Source organism: Clavelina lepadiformis, chromosome 4 (genome assembly GCF_947623445.1).
Source record: "Clavelina lepadiformis chromosome 4, kaClaLepa1.1, whole genome shotgun sequence".
Lineage (NCBI taxonomy): Eukaryota > Metazoa > Chordata > Ascidiacea > Aplousobranchia > Clavelinidae > Clavelina > Clavelina lepadiformis.
This window is the reverse complement of record NC_135243.1, coordinates 17,979,280-18,000,683: the sequence shown is the minus strand read 5'-3', so window position 1 is coordinate 18,000,683 and position 21,404 is coordinate 17,979,280. Positions and strand designations below refer to the sequence as shown.

The following is a 21,404-nucleotide window of genomic DNA, read 5'->3' as shown; positions in this document are numbered from 1 at the left end:
TGCCAAACCTAACTCGAGACTTGTGTTCCACAAAGTGACGAGTACCTTTGTATTTGTTTTCTAGACGTGTTCCCAATCAAAAATGTTGAAGTTTTTTTCAGTATGCCAATTAGCCTATATTAGCTAAAAATGTCAGCATTTTTCTCATATTTTATAAATAATTTTTTGATATTGTAAATTTAATTAATATTACTACCTCATTTACGGGTGTTATTTTTGTTTAGTAAAAAGAAAAACGTTTTTACATAGAAACACCGACTAAACTTCATTTTCATAAATCAGCGATTTTTGGGAAATCAACAGAACAAAAAGCAATCAGTACCATGCTTTACTTTACTATAGCATTGACACCAATGAGATGATTAGCATTTTAAGTAGTTGGTTATAATAGTGTGTGTGTAACGTTTCTCTTCACAATTTATTGTTTTTCGAAAATCATAGCAAACAACACAAGAACAATTTGCTGCGGCCTGCTCTCTCTGATACGACTCCTGTAGAATAAAATATAGGCTGCCACTATTTCACCAGAAAATATCGCACTATTTCACAGTTTCTTGTTAACCTACCGGATGCAAAATCTTAAATAGCTATAATCAAATTTTTGCATGCCCATTCTCGTAACCTAACCGCCTATCTTTAAGTATGAGCTGCGTGACCTACTTTGTGTGAAATAGTCACTCTCTAATAAAATAATACAGCACCACCGCAAAATTTCCCCCAATCAGCTGGTGCTAGAAACAAACATTCAAAAACTTACTGTCTCTGGCATTTGAACGCTACAAGTGGTTGTGTTTAAGCTCAGAAGCTAATGTGGTAGAATGTAAAAACTTGTAAGCTGATTACTGTTAAACTAGGCCTATGACAATCATGACTATTACTGTATTAAAACTAGTTACATCGTGTATATGAAAGTTCTGGTTGAACAAGCAAATATTAGATTTCCTTTCTACCTTCAATAGTTTGAAAGTGTGCGCAGTGCGGGCAGTCTACTGCTACTGTTTGCAGCTTGAACCAGTGAACACTGACAGATTGAAGACAATGTCAAGTTCTCAAACAACACTAAAAGTTTCGCAAGCTACTGGAATAGTTAGAGACGATCGTGGTATATTTCTATAATATCATGCTTTTTAGAAGTCTGTATATGATTTAATAAATTTTGCATTGATTTTGTTAAAAGTTACTGTGCTGTTATTTTGGTTCTACACTAGGAATATGCCAACTTAAAAAAGATGCCGATGCATGAGAAAATGACTATGAGTTTGATGTTCATACCAAAATAGGTTATAATATGAATCTAAATATCTGCTAACTTTGCTTTAAAGTCAAAGTGCCTGATGAGCATGTTAAGTCATGTCACCTTGTTGGTGAATACAAGGAATCTGTTTTAAGTTTCACAAAATTACTAATTAATTTTCGCAACCATTGCACTTCCTTTACCGGCTACAATCAATAATATAACTTGAATTTTGAATGTTTGTTGAATTGCCATGATTTCATATTTAGATTTGATTGATGAAAATAAAATATCTGAAAATTGGTTTCTTGAGAATAACAAAGTTTGTAGAGATTCGTTTTTAATATGCAAGTAGTGTACTTAACTTTTATTGAATTATCTACATTATTATGGCCGACAAAGATTAAATGACACATCGGATGCTTTCAGTGTGCACTGTTTAAAGGTGTTGCATTTATTCCTGCTACTCAAAGACCTGATGGAACCTGGAGAAAAGCACAAAGGGTAAAGGAAGGTTATGTACCAGAGGAGGATGTAAAAAGGTTAGATTTTCGTTAAGACGTGGTTGAACTTTAGTATATGTGTTTACCTTGAAGCTACTTGTTCAGACATTAAAATGTTGTATATTATCTGATGTTGTAATCAAAAGTTTCTACTTTGTTACAAGAAGCAGAGTCCACTCCCTCTAGGTGTCATTAATTTTGAAATCATTAAAAGTAAAAACAATTTTGTTTTTATCTATTTAAGCCATGAAGTATATGTGGTAGTTAATATAAGCTTTTGATATTTGTAATAAGGTTCAAAGACTGGTTAAACAGCATAAACGTTCAGTATTGCTTGTTTTATCATCTTCATTTTGAACTTGTAGGTACCAAAGCTCTGCAGCAAAGATACGTCAGTGTGCACCAGCTTGCCCGGGTTATACTCCTTCAGCAACTCCAAGCAAACCTGGTCAGCCTGTGCCTGGCTTGGGGTCTAGTCCTTCAAGCAAAAGCAATGATATTCCAATTAGTAAAGGAGCAAAGAAAAACCTTAAGAGAAAGGAACAGAGAAAGAAGAAACGAGAAGAAGAGAATGAATCGATTATCAAGAAGCAATATGATGACTTGATAAGTGGAGGAAAAGAAATCACGGAGCTATCCAAAAGAATGTCAGACACAAAATTATCTGCGTCATCGCAACAATCATCGAGTGATGGTAGCGAGGATTTTGTGGCCAAACGGATCAAAACTTTGAGAAAAAAATTGCGACAAATTGAAGAACTTAAAAGCAAAATTGATGGTGGGATGATAATATCTCCAGATAAAACACAGCTAGAAAAGGTTTCTAAGTATGAGGAATTTTTGTTGGAACTGTCTAATTTAGAATCAAAGGAGTAAAGGTCTATTATTGTTACGATTGTGTTTGACTACTTGCATTTTTAACTGAAATTATGACAAAGAAATCGCTCTCCAAGTGCTGTGTTTGCAGTCACTTTGGCAGGCAAGTGTGCTTGAATTGTCATCATAAACCTGAAATGCACTTTTATCTAGAGCTAAATTATACTTGCACTATAAAATAAGTCATTTACATTAAGGCCTCGTTTGTCTGTACCCTGAAAAACGGGAACCCCTGCTATTCATTGTTGGAAACAGATTTTGTCACATGCATTTCACCCTTATTATCCAAAAATCTTTGACACTGACACAGCAATTTAGATACCCATCTTATAATCGAAATCGATAGAAAGAAGTTAATTTAAAAAAAATTTTCGAAGTATATGTTCAACACAGTTCTTTCTCTGTCTTTGCTTATAAGATACTCTCAATTGTCCAGATACCTCACTAAACCAATGTTTTTTGACGTAAAAACGTGGTGTGGATTAATGCGATCTGACTGTACAACTATTTTGTGAAGTTTGTGATTCACTGATCTTAATGTATGTGCTGAACAGATGTGTTCCCTCAGTATTGTACCCATGTGAAATTTACGTATGTACTCATTTAATAAATCTTCAATTTTGAAAACAAATTATAATAATCAGCCTTGATACATAATATTTTCGACTAAAAAGGTAAAATCACAAATTACACCCGTGGGTACAATGCTGTGGTTATCAAACAGATGCCAATTTTTATTTACCGTATTTTACGGACCATAAGACGCAAGTTGAGGATCGTGCGCCTAATGTATGGATCAAGTACCGTAGTGCTTTGTTGCCTACACTCAAAACCAGTACCGATACTATTATTATATAAATAAACCACCGTCTTACACAATAAACTACGGTAAAAGCAACTGTATACTGATCCTTGTACTATTGTGACTTGCTTACATTTATTACGTAACAAGTAAACTTTTATCGTGCGTATGATCGTGCGCCTTATGTATGAACAAAAAACTAATCAAAGCAATTTATTGACAGTGCGCCTTATGGTCCGTAAAATACGGTACTGTATTATGTAGTAAGTGCCTATGCCACTGTCATCCTGCATGTGCTCTGGTGAAAAACTAATAAACTACCGCCGCGTAATCGTCAATTGCTTATGAAATCCCACAGAAATAGCTGCAAATCATACATCAGAAAGTTGTTTTCTGCCATTGTTGTTGTAAGCCTCCAATAGCACTGTATAACTAATATTGCTTGAGGTTAAATATTTCACAGGGTGGTGAATAAATGCAGTTAAACTGTCATTTTTTTCCACAATTTGGAAACTTTGCTAGAAATGATTATGTCCACCAGACCACTGCTGTCATATTATATATTTAATAATTTATATCGAACCACATGAAACCAATGATGATAAACACAATGTTTATCAATACCAGCAGCAGCAATAGACGTGTCTTTGTACGTCATGGAGAGTGCAAAATTACCAACACCATAGGTCCATTTAAACACAAATGAAATCAATACAGGTAAAACTAGTGTGCAATTGTACATGCAGGAATAACTCTACAAAAACTATTTATAATGTTAGTCATATTTAATGGGTTAAACATCAAAACATTTAGCATATTCAACGATATCTTCTACCATATCACAAATTTGCAATAAATGACAAAAGGAACAAAACTGCAATATCTTATTTGAAATAATCTATTTCTAACAAAAGTTCAAGTGAGGTAACTGTTATATATTTAAATCAAGGAAACTTCATGATTGTGTATTTTGACAATACTGTGGCAACAAAAGTAATAATACCAAAAACAAACATTGTATCAACAAAACATCTCATACTAATTTAAACACTACAAAAACCAGTAATAACTTATTAATTTATATTTAATTCTTATCTACAACATAATCAACAATAACATGGTATGATATGACAAAATCAAACATGTTTGGCTTGAAATGAGGATAGCAACTTTGCAAACTTGGAGTCAGCAACCTGCATCAATTTCTTTGGACAATCAAATTCAACAAGTTTTCCCGCATCAAGAACCATTACTCGATCACAAAAGGCAACTGAGGGCAAACGATGAGCAATTGTTAAAACAGTGCAATCAGAAAAAACCTTCTCTATCATATCATGGACCATGGCTTCAGTTTCATTGTCCACTGCAGCAGTAGCTTCATCTAATATCAATATTTTGCTTCTTCGAAGCAATGCTCTAGCAAGACAAATGAGCTGACGCTCGCCCACTGAGAAATTGTTTCCATTTTCAACAACAGGTGCTCCAAGTTTGTCAGGGAACTTAGCAATCAAAGATTTCAAGCAGGTTTGCTCAAGCGCATTCCATATGTCATCATCCGGTAACTCATTGAATGGATCCAGGTTGTAACGAACTGTTCCAGAAAAAAGCACTGGGTCTTGCGGGATAATCGATAACTTTGACCGCAAACTACGCTGAGAGACCATGCTGATGTCAATGCCATCAATTAAAATTGTGCCGCTATCTAACTCCACCAAACGAAATAATGTAGTTGTCAAAGATGATTTTCCTGAACCAGTCCTACCTACAATTCCAATTTTTTCACCCTGTTTAACTTCGAATGTAATATTTTCAAGAGCAAGAGGAAGACCATTACGATATCTTAGATTGACGTTTTTGAATTCTATTATGCCAAAGTTGGGCCAAGTTGGCTGTGGAGTCACAGAAAAATCAGAAGACTCTTGAGGTGTATTTTCAATATAGTATTTTATCCTGTCAACACAAACAAATCGTGCTTCTCCTTCAATAAGCAACCTTACTGTGAACTGCAACATCCCACTCATTAAAAATGCAGAACTAATAGCGAGGCCTGCAAATGCAGGAGATATTAAACCTTGATTGAGGATGACAAATATAGCAGTTATGATACATATGACAATCATGAGCAGGTCTAAGCGAAGTGCGAGCCATCGATTAACACATGCAAACAAATAACAAGGAATGCCATTTGTATCCAACAAAGTGGAAAAACGCTTTACAAAATTCTGTGTTTGACGGTAGATTCTAATGGTTGGCAGACCTGTAATAGCTGTAGTTATATGGGAGAACCAAGGGGAACGAGTAAGGAAGTCGAGGCGCCTCATTTCCCTTGCTGCAGGTTTAAAAACTGTGTAAATGACAAAGAAAACAGGACACACGACTGCAACAACAATCAGGAACTTTGGAAACACAAACGCAATTAGGCCCATGGCGAACAACAAAGTTGTAAAATTAAGGAGAAACATCTCCATGATCATTGGCATAGCTACGTCCTGTTCATCCATATCTTTGTGGAATCTGTTTATTATACGACCGGTTGGATTGGTATCAAAGAATGTCATTGTACTGTGTAAAACAGTTTTAAATAAAGACGCATGGAGAGTCAAAGAAGCACGAGTAACCATACAGACAAAAGCATACCCACGCAAAAAGCTTATAGCAAACATTGCTATGGCTGACAATGCATAGATCAATAGATAAAAGTTAAATTTAGGGTTAGCTAACATGTTGCTAAGATCGCCGGTGCTAGCATTAACTTCAACCGTTTGTGGGGTAGTTACAAACGACGAGTTACCTGTAATAGTATTTTCCGCGTACACTGCACCTGATCCTTGGCTCAACCAGTATGACAGCCAAAAATTACTGAACTGTTGTGCTGCCACATTGATACAGAAGAAGAGAAATATTAACAACACAATCAAAGGACCTCCTGCTGCCCTGAAATACTTTGCATATACTGCTAATGATATCACGTCACCACGTTCCTCCTCAATCATCAATTTACCTTGGACAAGAAGTTTTTCCTCATCATCCAAACTGCTTTCGATGCAAGTTTTAATGCAGGCAGCTGAGGCTTCATTCTCTTTTTTCTTAACAGTTTCCTTTTCATCCTGTGAATGTATAAAGTCATACCTATGTAAAGAAATTTCTTGTTCAGTGGTCTCTGTTAATGAGCCATTATCCATGATCAAAACCTGGTCACATTGCGGCAAATACTGAAGTTGATGTGTTACCAACAGGACAGTTTTTAATCCTTTTTTTAGCTTTCCAAGTATCGCTTGCTGAAATATGTGTTTACCCACATGAGCGTCAACTGCACTCAATGGATCGTCAAGTAAGTATATATCTCGATCACTATACAAAGCTCGAGCAAGACTTATCCTTTGCTTTTGTCCACCACTGAGATTGATCCCTCTTTCCCCAACTTCTGTCAAATCTCTGCTGGGCAGTGATTCAAAATCAGGGCTCAGGTCACACGACATTACTACTTCACTATATTTTTCTGCTTCAAAAGGTAACCCAAAGAGTATATTCTCTCGAACAGTGGCGTTCATAAGCCATGCCTGCTGGCCAACGAATGCAATTGTCCCAGAAACTGAAACACTTCCTTTCTGTAAATGCAAATAGCCCATCATACCAGCTATTAGTGAACTTTTTCCTGACCCAACAGCACCACAAATACCAACGAGTGAACCTTTACGAATTCGAAGACTTATATCTTTTAATTGGAGAGATAGATTGTTATCTAGAAGCTGTTTCTGTTCCAATAAAGCACCATTATCTCCTTCTTCTGAAGATATATTGTGCTTGCTTTCGCCTTCATTCAGGTGGAGCGTTTTCCACATGAACGCAGCATCTTTCATTTCTATTGCATTTGCTTTATCATCTGTGGATGATAAGACATAGTCCTCCAAATTATCGATTAAAAGAATCTTTCTAAATCGTTGCATTGAAATGTTGACATCTGCCAGACTTTTCAAAGCCAGGGGCATCACTTTCAAAGCATATGCCATAGCATTGAAAACAGCAATAGCAGTAAATGCATCCTCAACTTTTAAGTTATTACCTGAAAGAACATATGCCACTATCATGATCACTGAAGCTAAAACTGGTGTTAGAAATGCCATGCTTATATTGATACTTTGCAGAAACGCAGCTGTACGCAATGCACTCAACTCTTTTCTGCGTATTTTTTCAACAACATCACTGAATGATGATTCCCATGCATACATTTTGATTAGTTTAACTGAAGTAAGAATTTCATTTATTTTCATTACTCTTAATTCAGTTTGTTCAAGAGCTTTCAAGCGTAAAGAGCTCATTAGACGTATCAAAACTCCTTGCAGTGGCAAAACAGCAATAAAAACAAATGATCCTACAAGACCAATCGGCCCAAGAAGAAATGTAGTGTAAATAGTGCCGGCGATGAACAAAGTTGGGCCCAAAAATATGGAGGCGCCAAATCTATTGGCTTCAAACAAACGATCCCCATCATTGGAACAAACTGTGAGAAGTTCTCCAACAGTAGTTGTGCCTATTACCGGAGACATTTTTATAACTTTTTTAAAAACCATTAACAGCACTGCTGCTCTGGTTCGAACTGCTGTGCGATAGTTGATTACAAACATTGCTGTGAAAAAAAATGCACGTGTCAGTTCTACAGCAAGCAAAATTCCAACCAAGATAAAACCAAACCCAAGACTCATACTATCCTTGGACAAAAGCAGGAGTAACTGACGCATTATTATAGCACTGCTTGTGAATATAGTAGCTGCAAAAATTGCTGAACAAATAACAGCAAGAATAAGCCGCGTTTGAACAAATTTTAAAATGGTTCTCCATACCGATGCATTTTCTTTACCATGTAACCTCAGCTCTTCTCTCCACAGGTTTGCAAAGCGTTGATAATTAGTTTGAGCTTGGTCATATTGCGAGAGTTCCCAAAGGTCATCTGTGGTGGGTGGGTGACGGAATGCATTTACAACTAATACAGTCATCCATGAGAAAGTAAGTGTAGAAAAGAGTCCTGCAGCATCACTTGGGTGTTCAGACTCTTTTCGTTTACGTGGTCGAATTGGAATTAGGTTTTTTAAAGATGATCCATACTTTTCAAGGAAAGACTTGGATCTGAATGAAACATCATCTGAAGTATCTAAGTTTTGATCATCAGATGTACAGGATGTAATAAGCTGCTGAGAATCTTGTACACCAGTCGCTTCTTCAATTCCACCTTCCATAATAGAAAATTATTAATGCAAATTTTGCACTAAAGGGTAGCATGAAAAAACATTCAAGCCCTAGATTCCTGGTATTACTCCATTGCACAACCTTTAAATACAGATAAATGAACTTTATTAGCCCACATATATAGAAAAGTTTATTGAAATCTTACATGCCAACTTCAGTAATTTGGACTTGGCTTAACACTTGGTAGTTAACATTACTGTACATGTATTTTGAATTTACAAATTTATAACTACATTGCTTCAAACCCAAATGGTTCATTAACGTTTAAATAATGAAAATATCATCATATATCGGCTTTGTTTTCCCTTACAAATTGTTAGACAAGTAGGCAGTATTTTGGGCAATGAAATAATCCGAATTTTTTTTATCTATGACGTCACTTTGAGGTTACACTCCCTTGTTAAAGTTTCGGTGGGGTTGCGTTTTTTTAATTTGACGATATTTTCTTTTCCAATGGAGCCAGTTTTTGACACAAATCTGAGGAATTCCCCTCGATTAGGCGCCACTCTATTCATACTGTAGAAATATCGTGCTTTTATTCGCTTGCATTTTATTTCATAGGGAAATGAAATGCATGTACACGTAATACATAACTTTGGAATACCAAACTACTATAAATTCAATCCTACCGAGGAACCCGACCATGAATCTAACCCTGTATGCCAGTTGGTCGTTGGTGCATTAATATGCAATAAGAATACCACTTTGTCTTCAGGAATTTATAGACCCTTAAAAACGCATTTTAAACGAAAAAACTGCACAAAATTTCCTTAATAGGGACTACCGAGGATACCTTGCTTTTTACAGTGACACTCGGGATTGAAAAAAGATACACAAAAGTTACTTAGTATTCTTTGACGATAAAGAAAATCCCAAATCTGGTATACTGGCTATATTAAGTGTGCAATTATTTTTTGAAGTAAAATCCTGCTTGTTTAACTAAATACGAAAAAATGTCATCACAGATTTTTACTGATATCATATTATGACAAAAATATTTCATTTTCCTTACAGCGCTTTTAAACTAAGATTTTCAACACTTTACGTTTGCGGGAATCCCCAAATTTAGCAATTGTTTTAGGTGAAAACTTTGAGGCTTATGTGTGGAGTAGAAAGTCAAACATTTCAAAAATTTTTTGTTGCAAATTGGTTTTGGTTGGTACAGAATAGGACTAATCTATTAAACTTAAACTTTTTAAACATTACCTAAGTATGAACAACCCTACTGGGCACATAAAATTCAAACTTTTACTCAGCATTCTCCTAGTTTTCAAACCATTTCTCTGTTTAGACTTAATGACGAATGGTGGAGTTGTAGTTATAACTTTTAGTTGAACAGGTCGATCACACCACCAAATCATAAAGTTGAGCATTTAGTTGATTGTGAATTCTGGTCTATTGATTTATTTATGAGTCTCCAAGGTCATGCACACTTTTTACAACCAGACAGTTGTATTGTTCGTGCTGAATTATTCTTGTCTGGTTACAGACATTTTCTTAGCAGTCACTTCAGTTTGTATTGTTTGTAATTTGAATGCCGTAATTTTATGCTCGACCGCTTACACAATCAGTTAGGCGTTGAATCCTATACAACTGTCGCTAGTTGCTGTCTAATTGTTACGACATCAATAAACACAATATGGTCACTTTGAATTATCTTCATTATAGCCTATTGGTTAAACATTGTCAAACATAACAGTGTGTTGAGACAACCAAAATATTAACGTATTCTCGACTTGGTAATTTTCGAACAATAATGAAAAATTTTTAACTAATACTGCAATAAACAACAGCTTTTTTTCTGGGTTAGCAGGAAACATGCATACAAGAGAGTAGAACCGCAGCTGTTGCAAATGTTCAATGGAAATTTTTTTGCAGGTCGTTGAAGGACTACGACTTATATTCTAAGAAAATTATGTCTTGCAAGTAATATAAGCATAGTTAATAAAATCACAAAATTTTAATTGGTAGGCTATTTGTTTCACTGTTGATTTGCAATTTTTCATCCTCTATATGTTATAGACTATCTAGCGCCAAAAAAACTTTTTGTGCAAAGAGAAACGTAGGTATAGTACACTATTCTTCACAGTCATTTCAATGTTGTGCTTTTTAAACTTTCTGGTGTCATTATTTTTGTGATTATCTCAGCAGTAAAGAATGTTGACATTTGTGTTTGTTTTCTGGATTTCTGTTCTTTTTATAAATGGAAGTAGCCTAGATGGAATGATTGCAATATCTTTTTCCAAAACAGTTTCAAACACTTTAGGATGAAAGCACTGCTGGTGTCTCTAAATTTGAAGCTCTTGAAAATGCATTTTTCTCTGATCCAATCAAACTACTGAACTTAACATCACATAATTTTTCACCATCATCATTGGCTACCAGCAACACACACTGATGCAGTATTTTTCATCAGATGCCACTAAAAAGTCTTGAGAAACTGCCGACTTGTTTTTTTCTTAAAACTCTTTTTAACGTTATAACTTCGTGCTGACAAGTTATATGTTACAAACAAGCCTTATAAAGTTTAACTACTTGCAATGCAATGCTAAGCGATAAAAGTAACAAAATGTGTCAACAAACTGGTGATTTCATTCTCATATGTGCCTTTTAACAAAAAGCAACTTTTTTTGCCCCTACCTGTATCCTATTTACTTTTAGCACAATTATTGTAAGTTGCTAATTTTATTCTTTATCTGGCATACTAAGCGTAAACAACTTGGAAATTGCAGCATGTGCTTGACTTCATGCATGATAGTGCTTTTCAATTTCTAAACAATCTATGGTTATGTGCAAGGCTAAAAATTGAATGAGCAAGTAAACTGTGTTAAAAGTAACTAAGATGCAGTAGTAGTAAAACCCCAATAAGTTAACCATTTACCGGATTGTTGCCAAAAGGCTGTGTTAGAAGATTGGTGGCATGAGTGTATCTCAAAGAAGCAGTTGACGTCACAATTTGTTTAAGACTTATGAGTATTACATGTGCTTTTATGACCTTGTTATTTATGAAAAATATTACGCATTCAATGCATCTTACATGTTCTTATACAACATGCTGAATAAATGCAATTCCCAAATAATTACTTACTGTTACATTAGCTAAATAAGTCTTTCATAAACTTTTGTATTAATGCACTGGGTCACATTTCACTATTCCTAATAAGTGTGATTCTTTCCTTGATTGAAAATTTTTTTAACATTGGATTAAGCGCCGTCATTATCTTCCTTCTGGGAACACAATGAAAAGTGTTGAAAATTAGAAGTTCTGACGCTAGTTTCATTCACGTTTATGCACATGCCATGCGCCAACTCATGCATGTACACTCACAAGCAATGGGTGAAAGACAGTCATACGTGCTCACAGCGCATCTGCAAATAGTTACTTATGATTCTACAATTACTACGTAAATTTTTGCGGATGTTTATGTAATCATCATGGACTTATGTTCGTGTTAGGCGTGGTTCAACTAGATGTTTTGTGCCAGCTATATTGAAACATTGTGGTCTGGATATTGGAGTGGTCTTGTTATTAAAACAGATGCTATACATTACTATCAGAACATTACTCTGCATATTCAAAAATCCTTCGACTCGTCAGACCTGATAACGTCACTTATTTTCTTAACCCATAATACAATGGCGTCACAGTAATGTCATAATCTGGTAACCTTAAGGTGGTTCTGCACTTTCATACTAGATTTATAGACAAGAGTAATCTGCGGAAGTGAGGACTGAGGAACTCACAATTTCTAAATTGCACCGAAACCTTCCTCACTTCCGCAGATTAGTGTTGACACAATTTATTATGCTGAATTACTCAATTGAAAGATACAACTGAAAAGTGAGTTAATTTTATTTTCTGCATTCAGGCCTGTATTCAAGTTAAAACAAATAATATTAGTAATAAGTATAACCTAGAGTCCTAGACAATGAATGCTGAAGATGATCAAATAGATGAACCTGAAATAGTTAATGAACTTAGTGCGATAAATAGTCAAATGCAAACATTGAAAGTGGTGACAGAAAGGGCAAGAAGTGTTAGTCCAGTAGCAACTCGAAGATGGAAAATTGTAAGTTTCTTTCATTACAATTTCGATTTTATGTATTCAGATTTAGAAATATAATACTTGCATCTTTGGCTTTAATTTATATCACATCATTGTTTTCTTTCTTTTTTTTTGATTTCGATTTTTGTATCAATAATTTGGTTTGTCTAATGTTGACATGTTTACAGCCAAAACCCGTCACTGCAATCATGATTGCAATTTCATCTAGGGCTTTGTTTGACATGAAAGATGAGCGAAAAATTTACCGTGAGAAAGGACTGTCGGCTTATATAAATCATATGATTGATGTTGAAAATACACCCTTAAAGCCTGGCAGTGCTTTCCCATTTGTGCAGGTATGATATATATAAATTATATATAAATATATAACTGTTTTTGTGATGTATAATTATGAATTCATGTTTTGTGTAAAAGCTGCTTTTGTGGTGGGTCCCATACTAGAGTCAGGGGTAAGAAGTTTAAGGTTCTCATGGAGCGAATCACATTAATGACAGTAGGAGGGTGAGAAATGTTTAATAGTACAATATCTCAGTTGGTATAAAATAATATAAGCTATACAATATTTAGTTTTCATACCACTGTATAGTATTGTTTATTTTTCGCCCTAGTGGAATGTGTGGAACGAAAAGTATGGTGCTAACCTCGATGTGGACAGGTCAAACAAGAATTACATTGACAAACGATCATTGAACAGGATAAAAGCGCAAAGTCATGAGGGCTTAAAACGTGCAAGATGTAAATTACAATGGTGTTTCAACAGTGAAATATTAGCAAGGCCACCAAACCTAATATATTTAAAAGGACCAAATTAAATAGTTTAATATATACTCATACAAAGAGTGACCATTTGGAAAATAGAGCATAAAAAATAATTGTGCAAATTCATTTGCATAGATATGTAAAATACTCATGCAATTTGTACTATGTAAACTGCTACATAAAAGCAATACCTAGATACAGTAACATAACATTGCACCTTTCACTGTCATAACTTTTTACACTTAAGCTTACAATTCTTAAGCTTACTTACAAGTTTCTACTTCTTACAATTCATCAGAAGTAACTCGGAGCTAAATATTTGTTCATATACTTTTGGTACAGATTTTGTTATTAAAGCAGTTATCGGGTTCTAAAATCACTTTGACTGCACATGATCATGTACGTCATATGACACCAGTGACCAGTTAATTGTATATTATAATATTAATTTCAATTAACTTCCTTTCAAGTTCTTCTGTTTACCTATTTTCCACATGTACAGTTATGTCATATATGATATTTGTTCGTACATTTTGAACCAAATTATCATTTTACATCATATTTTTATATCATATATATATATAAAGTATAGCAAATGTCTTGACATGCATACATATCTTGTATTGTGTGTAACTTGCGTCATGTTGTGTGAATTGTTTTGTTAGGCACTTACAAACATCAATTTAAAATTGCTTGAGTTGAACAAAGATGAAACTGAACTATTTGATGTTGTATTGATGAGCAATAATTCTGCTCAAGTTGGAGTTGCCCTTATTAACTCTATTAACCACCACAGTAAGTTAACAGCTATTTACTTCATGCCAAAATAGCTCTATTTTGTCATTTATAGCACATTATTGCAAAAACTTGCTGAATGTTGGCAAGTGTTTTGTTTCCTTTGCATTACATTTTATTGTGCATGCTTAATAACCTGCACATTTCAGTGAAACATAAGCATGGTTTGTGAGTTTGACTTTTACATTTTCACCAGGGCTCACTATAGAAAGAATTTGTCTCACTGCCGGACAAAGTGTGATTGGTTACCTTGAAGCATATGGAACAGATCTGTATTTATCCGCAGAAGCATGCAGTGTTATAGCTGCTTTACAGTTAGGTAGCCTATGTCCTTTTTATGCTAGACTAAGCAAAAATTGTATTGTGGATTAAAAATTTCAATATACTTTCTGTATGTTTGCTATAAACCGAAACACTATCACAATAATCATACAATAGTATAATACACTAACAATAGTAATATGTAACAATTAAATAAACAATTGTAATAATTTAAATTTGCATAAAAAAAAATCACCAAAATAATAATTAATATTTTCTCTATTCTGAGTAATATTTTTATGGTAAATGTTACAGGAATCGCTGCAGCTACGGTTTTTGATAGTAGTGGAATTGGACAAACTAATAACAAACAGCTGAGAATTGCTTTTGATGGTGATGCTGTTCTTTTTTCTGATGAAGCTGAGATTATTGCTAAAAAGCATGGTCTGGATAAATTTTTTGAGCATGAAGCACAAAAGGTAAAGAGCCAAAAAAGCTTTTGAACAATACATGTAGTGATGGTAAATATAACATTTTTCCAATTATTAGTTTTTGGAAAATATTGAAATTCTTACGCACTTGGTATGGTGCCGGTATTAATGGATTCAAAATGTAAATTTGATGAAAAAATGTAAATTTGATCATTCCAGGCAGACCAACCGTTAGAAAAGGGGCCACTAAAGAAGTTTGCCATGGTTCTTGGGAAAATGAAAAAGAAATTTCATGATGCTGGCATAGTTGAGGAATGTCCTATCAGAACATATCTCGTTACAGCACGTAGTGCCGCCAGCTCTGGATTAAGGGCATTAAGGGTAAGTGTGTAAAGTGTTCTAGAATCTGGATCAAGATTAGCCAAACCACAGCTTGTCTGTGGCTCAACGAACAGTAGCACTTTTCACAGAAAAGCATTTTTGTTATGTTGTTTGCTTAACTATGCGTCAATTGACGCATTTCAAGTATATATTTAATTTCTTGTATCTGTGCTGGGCATCACTTTATTCTGCTGAAACTTTTTGACAATTATTTGTTTCTTACAACGCTCAGTTTGTCTGACTTTTGGTGGTTTCCGATTAAAATGGCGAATTTAATCATATATCTACCTAGAACGACCAAGCACGTCAATTGACGCACACAGCTTAAAATTTCACATTGAATCTGCAGAAGGTGTGATTGCAGTCTACAGAATCATTGCAACGTGAAAAAATGGAACGACGTGATAATCAGCCTTGTCTGAGGTGTAGTTGAGTTTTGTGAGATAACACTAGGATTGGGATAATTTCTCTCCAGCATCCTACTTCAATGTAGAAATTTGGCTTAGTCAGCGATTTTTTTTTTTCGAGAATAACACGTGCTAGAGGGCAGTGGATATATAGAAGAAGGAAAGGCAGGGAAGGTTGTTGTACAGTGACTTTGCTGTTGTCTGCAATAAAAGCATTGAACTCTGTGCACACATGTGATTTTTTCTGGTTCGTTTCAGGTAGTGTATCCAATATGTCAAGACACGTTACTGCGCAACAGGCTTTGTTGCAATTACAAAACATTTCAGCAGACTGCTCAGATGGTGAATACTCTGCCAGCGAGCTAGATGATCCATTTATAAATGATGCAGAAGTAGTGGAGCTTGATTCAAGTGGGGAAGAATCAGACGTCAATAGTGCTAGCGAAGACGATGACAGCGATTCACAAAGTCAAGTGCGGGTGAATCAGGACTTGATCGGAAAAAACGGAATAGCTTGGCAAGCTTTGACCATTTGTTATGTGCAGCGAGGGCGCTTGCAACAGCAAAACATACTGAGCTTCAAGCCTGGCCCAACTGCATTTGCAACGAGCAGAATCATTGAAAGCAGCCCACTGTCATCTTTTTGTGTTTTTTTTTTGACGAGGTAATGCTTAGAAATATATGAAAATGCACTGTATCTGAAGCCCAACACATTTCTGGCAGAATCAACTGAGATGTGACACTTGATGAGCTGGAAAAATTTATTGGACTGGTTATTGGAAGAGGGATTTTAGGACGGATAGGTCAGCCAGTGGAAAGTTTGCGGGATGCAGCCTGGGGGTGTAAAATGTTCAACAAAACCTCTATCCAGACACAGATTCAAGGAAATCATGCGTTTCTTATGTTTCGACATGAAGAGTGAAAGGCGGCAACATGTAATACATGACAAGTTTTGCTTGGCGTTGTAGAACCTTTTCGTTGTTGAACCTTATCATTGACAACTTTCAAAGAGCGTATGTGCCTACCCCTTACGTTACTATTGACGAACAACTACTTCCATGTAAGGCTAGATGCAATTTATTTAATACATGCCGAATAAACCTGACAAGTTTGAAATCAAGCTCTGGATGGCAGTTGATGCAGAGACAAAATACCTCTACAATAGCTTTCATATTTAGGGAAAGATGAGAGCAGGGATGCTTCTGTAAGGCTGCCAACATGCGTCGTGACGCAGCTGATGCAACCGATTTTCAAACGTGGCTATAATGTCACTTTTGACAACTTTTTCACAAGTCTTGATGTTGCTCTGCATCTGACAGAACAAAAATGTAGTATTGTTGGCACAGTCCGACAGAATCGTAGAGAACTTCCACAAGCTGCAAAAAAGAAACAGCAGCAGCACAAAACTTCCCTGTTTGCATTTACTCAAACAGCTAATGTTACTTTGACTTCGTACCAGTGTAAAAGACAACAATTGCTACTAACAATGAGCACACTACATCCTGATGTAGAGATTTCTTCTGGCAGCAGCCCTAAGAAAAATCCAGAGACCGTTTTATTTTATAATAAAACGAAAGCTGGGGTTGACATCATCGATCAGATGGCCAGGAATTACTCCATAAAGGCTGCAAGCAGAAGGTTCACATCTTTTACTATGTTATTGATCTAGCACTGATCAATAGCTGGATGCTCTTCCAAAACATTTGCAAGTCAGGCATCAGTCGCTAGAAGTTCATGTAACACGTGGTTGAAGAACTTACTGAGACTACTCCAGGAGAGGATACTGAACAGAGTGTAGCTTCACAAAGAAACTCCATCGAAACTGACGAGCCTGCAGAAAAAAAGCGGAAAACATGCACAAAAAGTGCCGTAACATAACAACGGATTTGTGCAACACCTGCGGGCAAACAGTTTGCGGAAAATGCGCTATAAAAACTTGCCCAAACTGTGTTGGTTGAATGTAACCAACGCAAACTGCATGTAAACTGTTGCAGTTATTATTTTGCAAACAACAACTTTTTTATATTTTTTCTCTTTCAAGCTAATGTTCAAAATTTATGGTTTATGTCTGCCAAGTTGCATTTTAAATGTGTGCTTTCTTCCGAATAAAGTATAACATGGTGTGTGGTTATTTTTAAAGTGCAACGAATGACATTTAATGCCATTTCTACTTCAAAGATGTTTTTCTCACTAAATAAATGAAAGAATTGTATATTATGTGTGTTATGCATCATTTGACGCACTTGGTCGTTCCGGCTAGTTTGAAAGCGCGGTCGTTCTAGCGTTAAAAAACAAAGAAGTTTTAACTTTATGACTGAAAGGTCTTGCAAAATTTGGAATACCCAGGAAATAGCTGAGCTAGTGTTTCTGGTTAAATACTTATGTGCAGTGATTCTCATTCTTTTTGTTACAAAAAGACGACTTTAGCGGGGGCCAAAAGTGTGGGCCCATAGCAAATGCTACTTTTGCTACATTGTAAATCTGGCACTGCATACATAATGTAACAACCGTATAAACCAGTTGTTGAAAGTGTGGTGGGGTAGAGTGGGTTGCCAAGGTTTTTGGTGAGTAAAACTTGGATAGTTCCTAAACATTTTAAGATTTACTGCTTCATTGACTCTATTATAATATGAAACATATAATTATATTTCAGTATTTCTATCATAACCATTTAGTATGTAGCATGTAGTCGCAATGCTGCCATTCCAATGATTTGGGGAAGGAATCAATTATTAACTTGTTACTTTCCATTTGATTATGTTCAGACGCTGAGGTCGTGGGGTTTGGACATTGATGAGGCTTTGTTTCTAGCTGGAGCTCCCAAAGGTCCGATTTTGGAAAGGATAAGGCCTCACTTATTTTTTGACGATCAAGAAAAGAATGTTGAAAGTGGTTTAGAACATGGTGTAGAATCAGCGCATGTTCCCTATGGTATAGCACAGCAATATAGGAAGAAATAAAATGCCAGGGTTGGATATCAGGAATGTTCACATATTATGCAACTGCACCTATTTTTTATTCAAAACAATCCTATGTAGTTACAATCAATTTATATCGCAGTTGTTGATATCTAACGATGAATAATGTAAAAGTGGTACATTGGTGTTGAAAGAAGTTTCCATCAATGCGTTGATGTTTTTCTTGCTGTTTTCCACAATTTATACATTTACCTTCTGCCAAGGAATCTTTTTATCTATCAAAGAACACTCGCTGATTTGTAAACATGTTTTAATACTCTATTATGGATGCACTTATAGTATTTGGTAAAGAAAGTGTTTGAGCAGTGGTTGATATGAAATCGATTTCAGATGAATCACTATGTTCTTTTTCTTTATTGTGTGAACAGCAGATAATTCAATTCTAATTTGTAAACGACTAGACTTGTTGCTCTTATCATCAGGAAAACAACATGAAAGTTTACTTTCTTGACTTTCCTTGAAGTAACTCATAGGGTCCTGGCAAAATTCCACTTAAATACATATTAACAACTTTAGCCAATTCGAATGTTTGGGGTTGATCAACTCAAAGTTTTCACGTTTTTATTTGCCTCAGGGACGTAGAAGCCTTTTACTATCTTGAAATATGTGGAAAAATTTATCCATTATGTTATAAATTATTGAGAAGTGTCTGGCCACATGATACTACTGTAATGTTTTAGCAAAGTAAAAGTCCAATTTTATTTTGATGGAAATTTGTCACTTTCGTATTAGTGTAATATTTTTCCAGTCCCTTCAGCTTCAATGAATTTGCACTGTATACTTGAAGATTGATCTACTTCAATCTAACAGCGTAATACTTGCCTTTGTTGTGTTCAACATGATTTGGAAGAAGTATAGTCCTCAGTGAACACTGCATTAACGTTCACAACTCGTTTTGCGCTTATTCCATACTATCACTTCATTTTAATTGGAAATGTCTGTTAGTTTGATCACCTTTTTGTGAAGAAGTCAGTTATGCAAACAACTGTCATTATATTATTGAACATATCTGTTATGCATATACCTGTTGTGCATCTTGTACTCTCCATATACTCTTCTTTGATTTTGTCTTGTGTAGTGCTCTGATTAATCATTTCATGCAGTAGGTATAATGTAGTGTATTTCAACGTTTTTTTACTGCTACGCCTCTAATTTAGCGACTATTTGCTTGCAATATGCTTCGGTTTGTTTATTGCAATGTATTGGCGTAGAAATATTAGGCTAATAATAATCATTTAATAAAAGCGGAAAAAATGACTGTTGCTTGTTGGTATTTAATTCTCTTGTGGCCATGGCCGGCCTTAGCAAACGCGGAGCTCAATGCGATGCAATGCAATGGGAAACGATCAACGGCTCGACCAAGACCAGGGTGGTACAAATACATCACTGACCTGGCCCGGTCATGACTGGGTATCTCTTTAGCCGATAAGAAACAGGATATAGTTTGGCACTCTTAAGGTTAACTTTATATTTTTCGACACGAGCTTTCGCAAGCACTAGCTTCTTCAGGTGTACTGTGAAATGGCAAAAAATATTTCAAAATCGCTAGGTAAAGGTCTGCTTGGAAACAACGATCCCAATTGTGACGTAATATCTACATGCATCCAAGCAATCACCAAATACTTATTGGCGTAACAACATAACATAAAATTAATCGCTAAATGAAAGGTAAATAGGAACAAAGACGTATTAAAGTCAAATAATGAATATTTATGTATAAAGTCCCATAAAACCGGCATCTATGTTAAGGCCGTCATTTATACAATTAAAGAAGTGAATGGTGTGCTGTTCCTCAATTCTGCGATAAAGGCGGTTATTAGAAATTAATTTTCATAATATGGTGATGCGTAATTCGTTGATGTTATGGCCCAGTGAGTTTAAACAACCTTTAGCCGATGTCAGATTTTGCAAAAGATCGCAAATTGTTCCGGGAACTCCTAGAGCTGCTGCCCCCACGACCCTCCTGAAAAGATGAATTGGGTTTCGAAAAGAGGGAAAGACTTCTCACAATATGAATTTAATTAAATATGATCACACAGTTTCATATCTGCAAACTGCTGCAAGTTGTGATATTACAATCAGTTGTGACATAAAACACTCCACGACTCCAGATAATCCCAATCGCTTTGCTGTGCCTTTTTCTAATTATATTACGTTGGGTTTTCCTTTGGATAAGCTGCTGGAAAGTAGGGTTAGTTCGGATATCAATAATTTTTACTATCCGGATAACGGATATATCCGTATATTTGAAATTTATCTAACCGGTTAACCGGTTAGATAACTGCTAAGTGAAACAATCGATTTCACGAGGTTTGCATGAAAAATGGATTGTAAAATCATTACACAGTTTTATTGCAGATCTACGCACACGCGCAGTACGAGCGAATACGAGAAAAATTACGCAAATTTAATGTTCACTGCTTCTGCAACGCCCTCCTTATAAAGCACAATGCATCATTCAATCATTCATTATGCTTTCTTTGTGACGTGATACTAAATTTCACTCGTGCATTTTACGAGTACCGTAGTTGAAAGTATAAGACAGGGGTGGGAAAACTGCGGCTCTCCATCATGTTTTTTGTGGCTCTTCTAGTCGAATCGTAAAATTTCAAAAAAATTGTATAGGCTACCAAGACTACCATTTATGAACGTTTCTCTCTTTTACT

General features: G+C 35.5%; 2 protein-coding genes and 1 pseudogene across 3 annotated transcripts; 2 read left to right on the top strand and 1 right to left on the bottom strand.

Annotated features, from left to right (window-relative positions):
• The first annotated feature begins 679 nt into the window (after positions 1 to 679).
• Positions 680 to 3,746, top strand: LOC143451310 (partner of Y14 and mago-like). The gene is made up of 3 exons (XM_076951765.1): positions 680 to 1,102; positions 1,680 to 1,776; positions 2,103 to 3,746. Exons 1-3 carry the CDS (start codon positions 1,039 to 1,041, stop codon positions 2,611 to 2,613), a joined length of 672 nt encoding a protein of 223 aa, XP_076807880.1. The 5' UTR covers positions 680 to 1,038; the 3' UTR covers positions 2,614 to 3,746.
• Positions 3,747 to 3,961: 215 nt separating this feature from the next.
• LOC143451309 (ATP-binding cassette sub-family C member 5 pseudogene) lies at positions 3,962 to 8,898 on the bottom strand (annotated as a pseudogene).
• A 3,640-nt stretch (positions 8,899 to 12,538) lies between these two features.
• Positions 12,539 to 19,991, top strand: LOC143452641 (cytosolic 5'-nucleotidase 1A-like). Of its 2 annotated transcripts, XM_076953686.1 has the most exons (7): positions 12,542 to 12,729; positions 12,894 to 13,061; positions 14,151 to 14,280; positions 14,477 to 14,599; positions 14,857 to 15,020; positions 15,192 to 15,353; positions 18,526 to 19,991. In XM_076953686.1, the coding sequence occupies exons 1-7, from the start codon at positions 12,589 to 12,591 to the stop codon at positions 18,718 to 18,720; spliced, it is 1,083 nt and encodes a 360-aa protein (XP_076809801.1). In that variant the 5' UTR covers positions 12,542 to 12,588; the 3' UTR covers positions 18,721 to 19,991. The 2 variants fall into 2 exon arrangements, with proteins under 2 accessions (XP_076809802.1, XP_076809801.1); XM_076953687.1 differs by lacking the exon at positions 14,477 to 14,599 and having other exon boundaries at positions 12,539 to 12,729.
• Positions 19,992 to 21,404: the final 1,413 nt, after the last annotated feature.

Excerpts from the sequence above, each read along its gene's own strand:
- LOC143451310 (XM_076951765.1), top strand. The coding sequence starts at position 1,039 with ATGTCAAGTTCTCAAACAACACTAAAAGTTTCGCAAGCTACTGGAATA. Across the intron at positions 1,103-1,679 it reads AATAGTTAGAGACGATCGTG|GTGTTGCATTTATTCCTGCT; the intron begins GTATATTTCTAT and ends CACTGTTTAAAG. Across the intron at positions 1,777-2,102 it reads CCAGAGGAGGATGTAAAAAG|GTACCAAAGCTCTGCAGCAA; the intron begins GTTAGATTTTCG and ends TTGAACTTGTAG.
- LOC143452641 (XM_076953686.1), top strand. The coding sequence starts at position 12,589 with ATGAATGCTGAAGATGATCAAATAGATGAACCTGAAATAGTTAATGAA. Across the intron at positions 13,062-14,150 it reads GTGCTTTCCCATTTGTGCAG|GCACTTACAAACATCAATTT; the intron begins GTATGATATATA and ends TTGTTTTGTTAG. Across the intron at positions 15,354-18,525 it reads CTGGATTAAGGGCATTAAGG|ACGCTGAGGTCGTGGGGTTT; the intron begins GTAAGTGTGTAA and ends GATTATGTTCAG.